This window comes from Zootoca vivipara, chromosome 14 (assembly GCF_965207765.1).
Source record: "Zootoca vivipara chromosome 14, rZooViv2.hap1.1, whole genome shotgun sequence".
Lineage (NCBI taxonomy): Eukaryota > Metazoa > Chordata > Lepidosauria > Squamata > Lacertidae > Zootoca > Zootoca vivipara.
The window spans coordinates 14,834,712-14,852,270 of NC_142597.1; the positions used below are offsets into that span (position 1 = coordinate 14,834,712).

At 45.6% G+C, this 17,559-nt stretch overlaps 1 protein-coding gene across 1 annotated transcript in view; it reads right to left on the reverse strand.

The window, feature by feature from the left end:
* KIRREL3 (kirre like nephrin family adhesion molecule 3) overlaps window positions 1-17,559 on the reverse strand; it is a 733,484-nt gene that overhangs the window by 45,908 nt on the left and 670,017 nt on the right. Inside the window, exons 10-12 of the mRNA XM_088657681.1 lie at window positions 16,504-16,630; window positions 4,699-4,799; window positions 2,808-3,006 (exon numbers count right to left, since the gene is read on the reverse strand). Of these exons, the coding sequence (XP_088513807.1) occupies window positions 2,808-3,006; window positions 4,699-4,799; window positions 16,504-16,630 (427 nt within the window). The remainder of the gene's footprint in view (window positions 1-2,807; window positions 3,007-4,698; window positions 4,800-16,503; window positions 16,631-17,559) is intronic.

Sequence of the window (17,559 nt, forward strand, 5' to 3'; positions counted from 1 at the left end):
CCAAGGGCAGCTGCTCGAGGACGTTTAGAGTTCTCCATTGCAACGTAGCCACTGGAGGCCGGGCAAGAGACGTTTCTAGCCAAGAGGGTTTCAAATATGTCCTTTGGTGGAGATCATTGTGGGGACTTGGCAGCATAGTCTGGCACCCATCTTCAGAGCCCCATGTTAAAAACAAAGGACTCCCTGCACATGGAATGTTAGCATATCAAGGGGAAGTGTTTTTAACCCAGCCTTCTCCCTGATGCACTTGCCTTCTGCCTTCACTCATGCTTTTTAAACACAGGGGCATATCTAAACATGCATTGCCCCTCTTGCATTCTGAAAAGGTACAGTCCTGGCAGGTCTGTACCATATGCTTTTATCTGGATGACTGGATTAACTATTAGAGAGGCAGTTGATAAGGTCTCTTGTCTACTCTCTTATCGGTTCAGTCATTAAAAATCAATCTTGGTATTGTGTTAATTGTCAGTGATGCGGGACTTGCAGGTTTTCATCCCAGGATTAATTTTTTCCCTTTTCCAGCAGAGTTCCTCTGCAATGGAGAGCCCTAATTTGCTGGAGGGCACTTGGCGGTCACCCTTTTCTTTATGAGGTGCCCAGAACAATGACCCTGAGTCAAACGGTCTTTAATTGTGCTTTTCTGCATTGTGATCAGCCAAGAACCCCTTGTAGAGCTGCTTGGCGGGAGCCACTCCCTCCACAACACAGAAACATCTGCTAACCCAGCCACATTTCTGTGCTTAGGCAGGAGGCAGGAAAACAAACCAGGGAGTTGATCTGCCCTGGACAGAACCCAAGGCTAATTTTAAGAAGTTCATTTAGTTCCAATTTAATTGGATGGCAGCCTTGCCTATAAATCAGAGCTTGATGAAAGCAATCTACCAGTCTGCCCTAGCATTTAATGGAGAAGGATATAACTGGAGAGCCACCAGATGCAGGTCCAGCCTTCCCTCTGGGACTCTCCCAGCCTCTATGCCCTGTTGAGGAGGGGAACATAACCAGGGTTTTAGTCAAAGGGACTCATAGCTGCCAAGTTATCCCTTATTTTAAGGGATTTTCCTTTATGCTGAATAGGCTTCCTCGCGAGAAAAGGGAAAACTTGGCAGCTATGAAGGGACTGTGCTTTGGGGAAATGTTGGTTACTCTCACACTAAATAGGCTTCATTTGCCCCTAGGGACATCAACCAACAGCTATTGTAAGTCCGATTGGCCATACAGGGTCGTGATGTTATCACATCCAGTACATGATCCCTGATTGCTTGGGATCACTTGAGAGGGGGATGAAATGTGGGGAGGGAATGGCCACGAAAGCAGCAGCAAAGTGGGAGAAAGTGACTGCAAATAGTAGTGAACATTCATGAAAAAGACAGGATAAGGTATGTCCCAAACAACCATTTTCAAGCCAAAAAAGCAAAGCTGAAATATGTTCAGCCCTAAATCATAACCTCAAAGCTCTGAAACCCTTCTATGTGAAACCATTTCTACCTCTGTTAGAGGGAGGTCCTATCTTCTTCAGTGGTTAAAGCTTACTGTTGGGCGACTCAGCTTAACGCTTTAGTAAGTAGCTAAGCAGGGTACTCATTAAAGTAGCTATGCTAAGAGTGACATCCCATCGCTATGACATGCTCATGACAGCACAAAACAATGGGATGCAATGGTAGCAACTTGGAACTTCCCAGTCATTTTACTCTTCATTCAGCTTCTGCTGAACTAGTTCCTCCCACTTGGTTCCATTTTTCTGCCATGACAGCATTAAACCTTGCATACGTCCCTTCCCAGACACTGGTTACAGATCTGAGCTTGGACTGAAACTGTGTAATGTGTCAAAGGACAGATGAATTAACATGGTTTGGGTTTCTCTTTCCTTTCCCTTTTTGCAACAGGAGACATTAGGTTGGGTGAAATACTTTAAAGGCTTGCTTAGGTAAAGGTAAAGGTACCCCTGACCATTAGGTCTAGTCACGGATGACTCTGGGGTTGCGGCGCTCATCTCGCTCTATATGCTGAGGGAGCCAGCGTTTGTCTGCAGACAGCTTCCGGGTCATGTTGCCAGCATGACTAAGCCGCTTCTGGCAAATCAGAGCAGCGCACAGAAACGCCGTTTACCTTCCCGCTGGAGTGGTACCTATTTATTTACTTGCACTTTGATGTGCTTTCGAACTGCTAGGTGGGCAGTTTACTTCCAACCAAAATAACCATTCAGGGAATGGGTGGCTTGTCTGAAAAAAACACCAATGCACATACTCAGGAACTGATTGTTTCAGTGTTGTGGAGGTGCTAACCATGAACTGCAGGGTTTAAGGACAAGCCAATGCAGCAGGGAATTCTAAATTAACCTGATCCTGGTTAAGTTTCTAAGACTGGTACCTTTGCTTCAGAAAGGAAGGTGAAGCAGCAGAAATAAACTTGGATTGAGGTTAACACCACTAAGAGTTGTGCATGGTGCAAAGATCACTGAAGGTTTCTCATGTTGCTGCTCTTCAGCAAAGTGTCTCACTGCTTGACGTGAGCCCTAATACCCTCCTTACCATTCTTTGCTGTCTCTTTCTAAGGCCTCTGCCTGATAGGTCTCAGCTGCACTGGAGTTGCTTTCACACCTGCTTCCTGTGCGACTCCCGTAATGTCTGAAGGTCAAGATCGCACAAGAGGACCACATCATGTGGTTCCTTGCCCTTGCCCAGCTATAAGTCCAAGCCACACTGGTCTTACATCCTAGTTGACATTTACTCATCTTCCAACCCCTTCTCTCCATTTCAGCAAGAGGCTGTTTCCCTTCCAAACACAAATGCCGTGATAGCAGTTCCCACCTTGTTCTTTCAGGCGTATGATCTCGGTGTCTGAACCAAAACTGTTCCAGGCAGTGCAGTTGTAAATAGTCTGGAAGTCAGCCCGCACGATGTTGCTGATGGTTAATGTGGAGATTACGCCTTCATCCGTGCTGACGGTCTCTACTGTGTAACGCCCTGAGGTACCTGACTCCAGGACGTTCTCCTTCCAGGACCAGGCCTGCACATCAAAGCAAGCTGGGATTAGCCACCCTCGGTAGTGTTCTCCGATGCTAGAAATTATTTATCACGTTTTCACCTTTTACTAACAAATCCCACCAGGTACGTAGAAATCTGATATGCAAAGTGATTTAGGGGTGGATTCTGGCATGCCCTGTGTGCAGTTTTATACTTATCTACATCAGTATGTTCATACACAAAGGTGAGAGATGAAGACTCTTTCCTGCTTGCCCCACTGAGGGAGGTGTGGTAAGTGGCGAGCTGGGGAATGAGCCTTCTTAGTGGTGGCTCCTCAGCTATAGACCTGCCTACTGCCTACCAGGTTATTTTTCTTGTACACACAAACACACACACACACACACATTCCCAGGCTTAAAAAAAATTAGCCCTGAATCTGCAGTGATTTTATTTATTTATTAAGTGTCGGCTGGATCAGGCCAAAGGCTTATTCAGTCCAGCACTCTGCTCTTGCAGTGGCCATCCAGATGCCCACAAGAAGGCTGCAAGCAGATCCTGAGTGCAGCAGAACTTGCCCCACTTGTGATTCCCACCAACTGGTATTTGAAGGCATACTGCCTCCAACAGTGAAGAATATAGCCACCTTGGATAGTAACCATTGGAAAATAACAAAAATAAAAAAATATTTTTTCTAAGATATTCTAAGATATTTTGTAAGATATGTACATCGCAACATATAAAGCTGAGAGTGAGAACACAGAATACTAGTAGCCTAAAGAATATTAGAAAATATTAAAAAGACAAATGAGTAATATGAGAATTTAACAAAAACATAATTAGTAACACAGATAATTATTAGAAATAAATTATTAGAAATTAACCTAAGTTATCCCCCCCCTCTTTTAAAAAAGGAGGGAAGTCAAAAGCAATCCTTACTGCAGCAAAAAAAGGGAAGCATATGCTTGTAAACATGCATTGCTTCTTATGCTGGTTTTATCTGCTGTTTTATTTGTTTACTTGTTTTCTTACATTTATACTCTGACTTCCACCATGGAACCTAAGGCAGCATACATAGAGTGCTCAAGTGGTCACCCAGGCAGGCGCTGCCCAGACCCAGACCTGTGTAGCTTCAGCAAGAAGGTGGCCTCATGTGCCTTCAGATGCTGTTGAACTACAGTTCCCATCAGCCTCACCCAGCATGGCCAACGGACAAGGAAGATGGAATCTGCAGTCCCATGAGATCTTGGCTACCTTTGTTCTAGAGTACCATTCAAGCTCATGAAGTTGTACAAGCAAAAACCAAAAAAGCAAAATAGGAGGTTTGGGTTTCAATTCCCCAAGATGCCAAACCTCCAAGAAGTGGAAGATGCCTTCCAAATGAGCACCTCGGATTATCCCTTACCTTATAATTTTCTGCTGGATGGAGCTCACAAACGCAGGAAGCCCAGTGTTGGAACCTTCCTGGCTGAAGACTGACCTTCTGCAACATGGCACCCTCTAGGGGCTGTTGAACACCATATCCCACCATTCCTGACCATTGGCTTTGCTGGCCGAGGCTGATGGGAGTTGCGGTCCAGCACATGCCCTTTTATTTGTGCTTTGATTATGCTGTTTTGATATAACGCAACATAAGCTGTCCTAAACAATTTCTTTTGAAGGGCGGGATATAAATGAATGATTCATTTCCCTTGGGCTCTGGCTGCTATTTGCGATGCTCAGAGAGGTGCCTACTTACAATTCGGTCTGGTGGGGGTGTGCTGCGGATGAAGCATTTGATCTGGCCTTTCTCCCCATGAAGAGCGTGCTGCGTCTGGGTGCTGGAGATTATAGGTGGTCCTGTGGAAAGGGCAGAAACAAAGGAAAACGGGGAGTGACATAGTGCTGCGTTCCTCCACCTGCCCCTCGCATACACAGGATAGAGCTCACAATCCCATACAGACAGGAACATGGGAAGCTGCCTTCTTCTAAGTCAGACCATTTCCCCATCTTACTCAGTCTTGCCTACACTGTCTGGCAGCAGCTCCCCAGGGTTTTGTGGCAGGGGACCCTCCCAGTTCTACCTGGAGATGTCAGAGATTGAACATGGGACATCCTGCTTGCAAAGCAGATGCTCTACCATGGAAACATAGACCATGCGACTGAGAGCAGCACAGAACTCCTTCCTGATGGGAACTATAGGGCTACCTGTTGTTTATGCTCTGCTATTTGTAGTAGTGGGTGAGATTGCAGGGCTGGCCCTTGTGAGCTAAACTGAGCTGGCTGTCTCCTGCAAATAAATTTGGATTCTATTACAGGAAAACAAATTGATTCTTCTTCTCATTCTTATTATTTCCCTCGGACAAGTGCCTTTTGGACTTTGTTTGCCTCGGGCTGCACAGGATCCCAGGAAGGGGTCTATAGGGCTGCAAACGCCCCATGCATTTAAAGCACAAGGCTTCTCTTTTAAAATAATACTAATAATAGGAATTGTAGTTTACCACTCACAGAGCTACAATTCCCAGCACACTTAAGAAATGAGAGTTCCGATGACTATTGGGGGAAGTCGTGTGCTTTAAATGTATGGTGCGTACGCAGCCTAAGGATCTTCCCCTTCTTCCTTCAAAGCATAACTAAGGCTCAAATTGGCAGGTGATTTGCTGCGAGCCAGAAGAGGGTGCTCCTGCACAATGCAAGTGGATCCTTCCACCCAAGCTACAACTCAGGCTAAAGAAATTGCAAAAGATTACCGCTTCCCCAACCCATTTCTGATCCAGCGTCTTGATTTTTTTGTGCTATTCGGCTTCTTTGCAGCGGCGGTCTATCTCTGATAAATGCCATGTGGCTGTGTTAATATTTCTATGACTAATTAATCTCATTAAAGGATCAACACTACTCCTCAGGATATTTCTCCTTCCTCCACTCTTAACATCCATCCACAGAATTTTAGTTTAGCAATCAGCTGCATGTTTTCTGCTCCTAGGGAAGGAGGAAAAAAAGATTTCCAGCCCCAGGAATGCAACTTCCACACAAGTTTTCTGATGTAAATTTCCTGAAGTTTCAAATATCACACCCACCCACCCACACGGCATGTTGCATTTGCAGTGGATGTGGTTTTCCAGTATACTGCCAATCCAGCCTACTCACTGGAAAAGGGCTAGCCTGCCTGGGCATGTTGCAAGAAGGGATGGATGAATCTGTCCCTTTTGGTTCTCCCAGTTTCTCCTTTTTCCAATAGTAAATTTGGTTCTTCACATTTGTGAGCAATTTGTGATTATTATTATTTTTTAATCCCCATAAAATTTAGTACAAATTTCTTCTTATAAGTACACTTTTGTATACAATCCATTATTTGCTAGCAATTTCTCCTAATATGATGCAATTTTGTACGTCACTTTCACTGCTATCTTCATTGGCATGCTCACGTTCCCTGATCTATGAATTTTGTTTGGTTGCAGAGAACTGCATCGCAAAATTCGGACCGGTGCAAATTTTGAAGGCCGGCTGGGGATTCAGTTCTATTGTTTTGGAAAGTGAGAATTTGATAAGTTAGGCCTTAAATGTGAACTGAATCAAATTTATCTCTCATCGCTAGCTGCAAGGGACGTTACCTTGGAGACTGGGAAGCTGTTGTTGCAAGAGGAGAAGGGAGGGGTAGCGGGGGGAGTCATCCAAAAGTGGGAAAGAGGTGACAAGGGAAAAAACTAAGACCACCGCCCCAACTCTTTTATAAAAGCATGTCAAGGGAAGGAATAGGACCACACTATTCTGCCTTGATCAGACCCACCCTCCTGCCCTGGAGCACTCTGTCCAGTTTAAGGATACTGACAAGCTGGAATGTGTGAGGAAGAGGGTGACCAAGATGATCAAGGGCAGGCATAGGGAAACTCAGCCCTCCAGATGTTTTGGGACTACAATTCCCATCATCCCTCATCACTGGTCCTGTTAACTAGGGATCATGGGAGTTGTAGTCCCAAAACATTTAGAGGGCCGAGTTTGCCTATGCCTGATCAAGGGTCTGGCTACCAAGCCTTATGAGAACAGTGGAAAGAGTTTAGCCTGGAGAAGAGAAGACTGAGGGATTATCCCCACTTCCTCTTGTGCCCCTGCTTTCTCCTGGGGAAAACTGCTCTTTAGCACTCAATTGGGGCAAACAGCAATTCAAGTTACTTAGACCGCCCGGACTCATGCTTTGTAGGCACGCCACAAGCGGAAGCATGAACAATCCCTGAGAGGTCATACGATAGCCACCTTCAAATATCTGAAGGTCTGTCACAAGCTTAGAATTGTAGAGTTGGAAGGGATCCCAAGGCTCATCTAGTCCAACCCCCTATAAAGTGGAAAGGCTCTCCAGGGTTTCAGATGGGAGTCCTTATGGCCATTTCTGGAGATGCCAGCGGTTGAACCTGGGCTCTTCCTGTGTACAAACCACATCCTTTGCCACTGAGATGCAGGCCCCTCCCTGTTAAGGGGAGCAAAGAGCAAACAGAGTAAGGAGAACCGGGTATTTTGGTAGTTGAAAATATGTGGCTTATAGAAGCCGTGGGGAAGCTGTGGATCTCCAGATTTTGTTGTACTGCATCCCTTCCATTGCCCCTGACCATTGCCTCCACAGGCTTACTCCAGCATCACCTGGGATAGGACAAATGAAACAAGTGTGTTCCTACTCCAGTGCAATCTTTGCATGCACACATTCTCCTTTCCACAAGTGCTTCCCACAAGTGCTCCTCTGCAGACAGCCAGTGTGGGGCAGAGGTTAGAATGCTGGACTAGGATGGGGGGGGGGGTGTCCCAGGTTCAAATCCACCTGGCCATGATGCTCTCATAAAGCCAGTCACTATCTGTCAGCTTAGCCTACCTCACAGGGTTGTGGTGAGGATAAATAGGTGTTGGAGAACTATGTACGCAGCTGAGAGCTCATTGGAGGAAAGGCGGGCTGCAAGCAAATGAAATGAATGAAAGGCGGCATGCTGAGGGGTCCGAGGAAACATAGCTGGCAGTAATTCACCTGAAGGAACTCTGTGGAACAAATGCCATGAGAAAAATACCACCAGTCAGGCAGCATGAGTGCAATTATGTGCCCCCAGTAACTCTTGGCGCATGTGTGAATGCATGTGGAGGGAGTACAGGTTGCCTCTGATGGAGTAACTGATTGTCGGAGCATTTGTGCATTGAAACCTCAGCTTCTCTCATCCCAGGAGCGAATCGGCTGGGAGCTATCTCTGAAGGAAGGAAGGGGGAAATCCAGGAAGGAAATCATTTCAGGGGAACAGCAAAATAGCTGGAGACATAATTGCTGTCTATTAGCCCCCTTCATTAAAATAGATTTGCATTTGCATGAGTGGCTGCGAGCAAGGAACGGAAAACAATGTGCTACCAACCCAAACTCGTGTGTGTGTGTGTGTGTGTGTGTGTGTGCCGTATTTGGGAGGGCAAAGGCGGTTTGCTTGCTGGTATGAGGAATGAAAGGGGGCTGCGCACACGGTATCATGTCTCTCTATCCGCCCCCACTTTCTTCAATCTAATGTTCTACACAATTGTTTCATGCTAAACTGAGTGGGAAACAGACCTGGCTGACAGCCTAACATCCCTGCATGCCTAATACACTTGAAGGACTGGTGCAGCAGGGAATTACTAAGGTAAACATTTGTGTTGTGCGCCTCATTCATAATGAGGAGCGTTGGTCACAGAGCAAGAATGGAGTGAAAAGGGAAGCTGGCATGTGTGTGTGTGGCACACTCCCCTTGGTGCTTTAAATGTTTAGGTCCTGCCCCTTAATCTTAAATGTCGGGGGGCTGCTGTGGTATATGAAATGAAGTGGGGGCAAGCCTTCTGCATGCAGTTAGAGGTGTTCCCGCTCTCTATTTATTATGTCACACATTTGAGGGCTAAGAGTGCTGGCAACAGTAGGAAAATGGCTCAATCTGAAGCCCTGCTTTCCTTCCAGAATCAGGCTGAGAACCTTCCTAGCTAAACAAAGCGCAAATCACCCCTCAGTTGTATTCCTGACAGTGGTGACTGTTGCTCATTGGGACTGCAAGGGCAGAAGGCAGGAGGACCAACAGTAGGTGGTGCCAGAGCTAATGACAAAAAGAGCCAGCTAATTCTTGCTTTGTCCCTCTCCTTCTCCCTGCTGAGTTCTACAAGAGGTGATGCTAAGGCTAAAGAGGAGGAAGCTGGTAGGCCTGGTCTTGTTGTCAGAAAGAAGGTAGACAGGTGAGTTTGGTGGGGAAATGCCCCCTTTGGCCTTCACTGATTCCATCCTGGACTGCACCCTTGTTTCTGATTTCTGTATTTTATGCAATGGGAAAACCTCATGCAATTCATCAGCCCTAAAGAATCAGACCATCTTTGGGATGTACTGTCAGGCCCGATTAGAGTGAAAGAGCAGCACTCTCCATGCCAGGCCACAGCAATTTCAGCTATATGGTGAGCATTTTCATAATTAAAAGGAAGGGATTCAATCCCACCCACACCCTGCTAACAAAGTAGATTTTAAATAGCACCAAAACAAATGGATTTGGGATGATTATATCGCCCCAGGAGTTCAGCATCTGTGAGGCTTATCACAATGATAACAGAATATGACATAAGAATGATTTCTGAGAAAATGAACAGCCCAGTGAGGTACAAATAGACATTTTGCAATTCAGGACTGGAGCCTGATTCCTCAGTAGGGAGTGTTGGCTAGAAAAGGATGCCACTCTCCTCACTTGCCAATTCTGTGCTGAGTATTTGAGCAGTGTTGCTATGGATATAAATAGTGGCCGTATTGGCTGCAACTGTTTTTTGAGGTTCTGTGTGGATAGTGTCATAATACAGCTCAGCCACAAGGTGGCACTGTTCTTAGTCTCATTTGGGTGGCAACAAAAGTTCCCTGCTCAGTCTTGTTTAAGAGGCAGAGAGAGGAAAAGTTATTGTCTAGCTATTGTGTGTCTTTTAAACCTTCCATGGCAGCTTCGGTGCCAATTTATTTGAGCAGCCCCAGAGGCTCAAACAAAATGAAAGGCAGTTTTCTGGTTTCAGGGTCTTTTTCTGGAATCAAAGGGAGGCTAGAAAGTTCCAGGGAGAATGGGCACCTGACTGAAAAACATGTTTTCCTATGAAACAACTGCTAGCATCTTGAGGAGGGACATTCCTTTTCTTTAGTTGTCATGCAGAAAAATATATATGCCACATCAGCACAATCTATTTAAAGCACTATGATAGCACTTGAACAGCCATGGCTTCCTTCAAAGAATCATGGGAACTGTAGTTTGTTAAGCATGCAGACAGTTGTTAGGGGAATGGGGATGCTGGAATCTCAATGCTTGAGATAAAAGGGGCAGCGCCAGCAAGGGGTTGTGAATCAAGGTTTACAAACTAACTACTTCCCCATTGCCAACTTTGGTAACATATGGAGTCTCTCGTGCATCTGGGGATATGGGCTGAGTAATGAGACTGCAGCAGAAAGAGAATCTCCAAGAACCTGAGACTGAAGCATGGATAGCTCAGCTGGGGTGCTGATAATGCCAAGGTTGCAGGTTCAATCCCCGTATGGGACAGCTGCATATTTCTTCATTGCATTGATGATTCTCAGGGTCCCTTCCAGCTCTACAGTTCTATGATTCTCAAGCCTGCTGGAAATATCCAGGCTGCTGGACATAGAGGTAGCTTAAAATAAAGCTTAGGGCAGATAATGAACATTGGTGGCAGGTGCCCATTGGAACTGGTAGGAGCAGAAGGGAGGGATACCAACAGTAGATGTAACCAGAGTCGGAGCCAGTGATAGGCAGAGCTAACTAACTGCAGTTTTGTCCCTGCCCCGCCCCCCCCCCGCTAAATTCTACACTGTAAACGAACATCATTTCTGCCTGTTGGATTCTTCCTTCTGTGCTACCAAGGCAGCCCCCAGCCACAGGCACTAATCTGGTTTGCTTGGTGGTACAATCACAGTTCCTTTTGTTAACACCATTGTCTGGTTCTTGGGATTAAAAACAGGGAAAGAAGGATTCTGGATAGAGGGACTGCTTGACAAGATTAGCTGCAGCAAATTGGTTTGTGCTGTATCTTCCGTTCCAGGCAATCGGTCATTTATCCTTATTATTACATTGGTGAGGGCCCAGTGCCTGATAACATCGCCTCTGCACAATTGACAGGAATCTAGGTTTCTCTCTCTGTGTCTGTCCCCTCCTCCCCTTACCAGGGCAGGTGGAAGGCAGAAGAGAATCATTTTCTTCTCAGATGCCAAGATGTATTTTATTTCTATCCAGGGAGAGGATTCTCCCACAAAGAGCCAGATGGGTGATCCTAACTGATGGGGACAATAGCTGCAGATTAAATGCAGAAGGGGAAAACAAACAAACAAAACCCAGGAATTGTCTTGGGCATTCTTCAGGTGACCTGTTGATAGAGCCATGGTTTGCTTGCACAAAATATATGTGGAAGTTAGACTACATCCATTCTTCATTGAACAGTCATTCTAGGTTGTTTGTGGGGAGGATACAAGATGATGGGTATTCATCTAGTTTTGCTTGCACAGGGGGTTATACGCCTTTCCAAAATATATCCGCTCATTTGCCCCCGTCCTTTTCATTGCATTTCCCCTTCAGTTTCCTAACAAAATAGTGTAGGGTAGGGAAGGGAAAAAATAACCGGAATTTGCTGAACTAGGGTAACAGAGTGCTGCAATCCACTTTTAATTTCTGGTAGCGGCTTCAATTCTTCTCACAAAACACTGATAGTCTGCAGGTGGCTTAATACCAGGGGGATGTACCCAATGATAGCCCTGCTCAGAGGAGATCTACTGAAATTAATGGACATTACTATCTTAGTTCCATTAATTTCAGTGGGACTTCTCTGAGTAAAACTTCTTAGAACACAACCCAAGTGTTATCCCCTCACACCAACAGCAGTGGGTGTAGCAATGGGTGGGACTCTTTGTATTCTTAGTGGGCTACATTCCAGCTATGCAAAAGTCAGGTCTAGGGCTGGCTGAGAGACAGGAGGGTGGAGTTCCATTGCACAAGCACAGCTCTTCATGTTGATGGAGCAAGCTAGTTAGATACTTCCCATGAAACTGAAGCGTACCTTTCCTTACAAGTCCCTCCTCTCATTTCCTCCTGTGTCACTTTCCACCACGTAGCAAGCAAAATCAAAACCTGGTGAGAAGCTGGGAGGGCATCATTTCCCATATTGCTGGCCTTAAACAGTGCTTCAGTAATTGACTCATTTTACTTGGAAAGTCCAGGAGGAGTGTGTGTGTGTGTGTGTGTGTGTGCGTAGCAAGGTTCTTTGTTTTAATCAAATGCATTGCTTTGCTTTCTGCAAGCTATTTGAATTGTAATTAAACTGCAGCAGCCAAGAGGGAAAAGGGGACTGCAAGAGAAGGTGCTCTAAGCAGAAGGCAAGGGAGTGGTTGATTCCCCCCCCCAACCATGGCCCTGCTGGGTTGCCCTTGGCTTCTCTCTTCTACATTATCTGCATTTAAAATTAAATGGTGCAAATGCCCAACGAATGAATATTAAATGGGGCTGCTTGAGGGAGAGGGTGCCTTCGAAAAGTAGGAAAGTAAGCATAGATTCCCCTGCTTTTATTCTTCCGTTCTTCGTATGCTCCCAGGAAGAGCTTTACTCTTTCTTTCCACTGGCTCTGAGAGACTAGATAGAGAACCAAGAGACATGGATTCAAGACTCGGCTTTGCGGCGCTCCAGAAAGGGGAGCAGGTACTGTGACCCAACAATGAAGTCAGTTTTAAAGTTGTTTAACATTGTTATGGTGCCTGGCCTAGAAAACCTGGGAAGATGTCATGACCTTGAGAATGGAGTCTCCCCGTAGGACCATAATCACCACATCTTGTGGCCAAGAGCATAGAGGATTTGAACTCAGATGTGTAGACACCAGGCTACTCTGCAGAGGGAATATTAACATTCATGGCCCCGACCACTTTTGCCACTGGCCCTACCCACCATGGGCATGTGGCCCTGGGAAGGTTGCCTTCCAAATCAGTTATGCATACAAATGCATGGTTGGAAGTACTTTTCCTCTACATCTCTACTCCAGCACTTTAAGGCAAAACTGCACATTATCGAAGCAGCATCGAAATCAGATTGATTATATTCTCTGCAGCCAAAGATGGAGAAGCTCTATACAGTCAGCAAAAACAAGACCTGGAGCTGACTGTAACTCAGATCATCAGCTTCTTATAGCAAAATTCCAGCCTAAACTGAAGAAAGTAGGAAAAACCACTGGGCCAGTAAGATACAATCTGAATCAAATCCCTTATGAATACACAGTGGAAGTGAGGAACAGGTTTAAGGATTTAGATTTGGTGGACAGAGTGCCTGAAGAACTATGGATGGAGGCTCGTAACATTATACAGGAGGCAGCAACGAAAACCATCCCAAGGAAAAGGAAATGCAAGAAAGCAAAATGGCTGTCCAACGAGGCCTTACAAATAGCGGAGGAGAGGAGGCAAGCAAAATGCAAGGGAGATAGGGAAAGATACAGGAAACTGAACGCAGATTTCCAAAAAACAGCAAGGAGAGACAAGAGGGTCTTCTTAAATGAGCAATGCAAAGAAATAGAGGAAAACAATAGAATGGGGAAAACCAGAGATCTGTTCAAGAAAATTGGAGATATGAAAGGAACATTTCATACAAAGATTACCATAATAAAGGACAAAAGTGGTAAGGACCTAACAGAAGCAGAAGACATCAAGAAGAGGTGGCTAGAATACACAGAGGAATTATACCAGAAAGATATGGAGGTCTCGTACACCCCAGGTAGTGTGGTTGCTGACCTTGAGCCAGACATCTTGGAGAGTGAAGTCAAATGGGCCTTAGAAAGCACTGCTAATAACAAGGCCAGTGGAAGTGATGATACTCCAGCTGAACTATTTAAAATTTTAAAAGATGATGCTGTTAAGGTGCTACAACCAATATGCCAGCAAGTTTGGAAAACTCAGCAATGGCCAGAGGATTGGAGAAGATCAGTCTACATCCCAATTCCAAAGAAGGGTAGTGCCAAAGAATGCTCCAACTACCGCACAATTGCGCTCATTTCACACGCTAGCAAGGTTATGCTTAAAATTCCACAAGGCAGGCTTAGGCAGTATGTGGACCGAGAACTGGCTGGGGCTGATGAGGTTTGGGGTTCAATACCACCTGGACCAGCTTGTTCTCTTGACAGAATTCTATTAGCCTTTGCCCTGCTTCATTTTGAACTCCAAGGCCAGGTTATGCTTAAAATTCTACAAGGCAGGCTTAGGCAGTATGTGGACCGAGAACTTCCAGAAGTGCAAGCTGGATTTCGAAGGGGCAGAGGAACCAGAGACCAAATAGCAAACATGTGCTGGATTATGGAGAAAGCTAGAGAGTTCCAGAAAAACGTCTACTTCTGCTTCATTGACTATGCAAAAGCCTTTGACTGTGTCGACCACAGCAAACTATGGCAAGTTCTTAAAGAAATGGGAGTGCCTGATCACCTCATCTGTCTCCTGAGAAATCTCTATGTGGGACAAGAAGCTACAGTTAGAACTGGATATGGAACAACTGTTTGGTTCAAAATTGGGAAAGGAGTACGACAAGGTTGTATATTGTCTCCCTGCTTATTTAACTTATATGCAGAATTCATCATGCGAAAGGCTGGACTAGATGAATCCCAAGCCGGAATTAAGATTGCCGGAAGAAATATCAACAACCTCAGATATGCAGATGACACAACCTTGATGGCAGAAAGTGAGGAGGAATTAAAGAACCTTTTAATGAGGGTGAAAGAGGAGAGCGCAAAATATGGTCTGAAGCTCAACATCAAAAAAACCAAGATCATGGCCACTGGTCCCATCACCTCCTGGCAAATAGAAGGGGAAGAAATGGAGGCAGTGAGAGATTTTACTTTCTTGGGCTCCTTGATCACTGCAGATGGTGACAGCAGTCACGAAATTAAAAGACGCCTGCTTCTTGGGAGAAAAGCAATGACAAACCTAGACAGCATCTTAAAAAGCAGAGACATCACCTTGCCGACAAAGGTCCGTATAGTTAAAGCTATGGTTTTCCCAGTAGTGATGTATGGAAGTGAGAGCTGGACCATAAAGAAGGCTGATCGCCGAAGAATTGATGCTTTTGAATTATGGTACTGGAGGAGACTCTTGAGAGTCCCATGGACTGCAAGAAGATCAAACCTATCAATTCTGAAGGAAATCAGCCCTGAGTGCTCCCTGGAAGGACAGATCGTGAAGCTGAGGCTCCAATACTTTGGCCACCTCATGAGAAGAGAAGAATCCTTGGAAAAGACCCTGATGTTGGGAAAGATTGAGGGCACTAGGAGAAGGGGACGACAGAGGACAAGATGGTTGGACAGTGTTCTCGAAGCTACGAACATGAGTTTGACCAAACTGCGGGAGGCAGTGCAAGACAGGAGTGCCTGGCGTGCTATGGTCCATGGGGTCACGAAGAGTCGGACACGACTAAACGACTAAACAACAACAAGCACATTATCTTGAGAAATGCAGAGGTAATAGGGAAAGACCAATGGGGTGGAGAAATGTGCAATCATAGGTGGGATTCTGCGAATCCCAGTTCAAGTAGGAAAGGGCACTTAATCCCAAGAAGAGTCCTGCTGGAACAGCATCCTGCTCTCACAGTGGCCAATCAGATGCCTATGGGAAGCCTGCATGAAGGACTTGAATGCAACAACACTCCCCTCACTTGTGCTTCCCAGCATACAGTCTCCAACATAGCCATTGTGGAGGTAGAATATAGCCAACCTTCCTACTGATTCTTCCCTGTAGATACCCTGGGCCTCCCATTTTTAATCCCATCGAACAGGGTGTTAGACAAATGCACAGGGATATATCAGGACCCTCCTTATTGATCTGAAGGGGCACTATTTTGGATATCTGCAAAACAGTTTGCTTTGGGGATTCATCTTGGGGAGGGGGATAGAAATAAAGGGAAGTGTTTTGCTTCTGAGACAATTACAGCTTTCTTAGGTAAAGGTAAAGGACCCCTGGAGGGTTAAGACCAGTCAAAGGTGACTGGGGTGTGGCGCTCATCTCGCTTCAGGCCGAAGGAGCTGGTGTGCTTTCGAACTGCTAGGTTGGCCAGTGGTTTGAATCTGCTCCCATTGCTCTGTCCCATCTTCTGCCAACCTAGCAGTTCGAAAGCACACTAGTGCAAGTAGATAAATAGGTACCACTGTGGCAGGAAGGTAAACGGTGTTTCCATCAAGGTGATCCATTGCATCAGAAGCGGTTTAGTCATGCTGGCCGCATAACCCGAAAACTGTCTGTGGACAAACGCCGGCTCTCTCAGCCTGAAAGCGAGATGAGCACTGCAACCCCATAGTCACCTTTGACCGGACTTAACCATCCAGGGATCTTTTACCTTTACCTTACTTACCGTAGCTACAGCATCTACCAATGGCTAATGTGGCACAAGGAAGAAATATGAAATCACAAGGTGATAATCCGGGGAAACTGTAGTTTTTTGGCCCAATACCTGCACTTCTGTAAACTGTTATTGGGAGAGAAGACCAATGACTAAAGTTCAAGAAGTGTAAAGATAGTTTAAATTAAGTACTGTACCATTGACAGTCAGAGATACTTCCCGTTCTCCTGCACCCACACGTGGAACTACGGCTCGGCACACATATTTCCCAGCATCCTCTTGGCGCACGTTCTTTAGCGTTAGTGTGTTATCATTGCTCAGGACCTGAAAAAGAAGAGAGTCAGTTTGTTCCATGTGTCAGTGGTCAAGTGAGAATGCCCACCTATCTCTCAATACACATTCTAGGAGACAGTGAAGTTACCTCCACAGCTATGAAGCTACCTTACATTGGTCCATCTAGTTCATTTTTCCAAAACCTGGTGCCCTCCGGATGTTGTTGAACTCTTAACTCCCACCAGTTCCAGCCAGCATTGCCAATTGTCAGGGATGATGTGAGCTGAAGTCCAACATTTGGAGCTTGGACCAGGTTGGGAAAGCCCCACCAGAGTCTACTATGATGGCAGCACCTCTTCTGGGTTTCAGACAGTCCTACCTGGAGATGCCCGTGATTGAACCTGTGATCTTTTGTATCCATACATGTGCTTTGCTCAACCACTAAGCTATGGTCCCATCCCAACAGGTAGATCAATAAGTGCTATATTCAGTCAAATGGAGTTTCCATTTAGAAGCTCATCTCAACTTTGAAATACACCAAACCACAGCTGCTAATAAATTGATTTGGGCATATGAAGGAGAACAGCAAACACTGGCAACATGTTTCAATGTTTAAACTATAGATTATATTTGGCAAGGCTTTGGGACATTTGGTGGCAAATACAGGTCTGGGAACCCTGGAAAGTGGCTGGATATATTAATTTGCTGGGGAGAATATGTGAGCAAGGAGTGCTGCATGCATAGCCCACCTACTGCTTCCCCCTGAAACTCACTCCAATCGCCTTCCCACCACTTTACATAAGAAACATGGTTTGGAAACCCAGCATGGGAAGGGTAAGTTGCAGGGGGGTGCAGTGGAAGGCTGAAACACCTTTCCCTGTGTTCCCTGCAAACTGCATTCCCCGTGGCTTCAAGGTGGAGAAATGGCATGCTGTGTTCTCACACCTACAGTATTGTGTTGTTGTCTGTCATTTCACCCT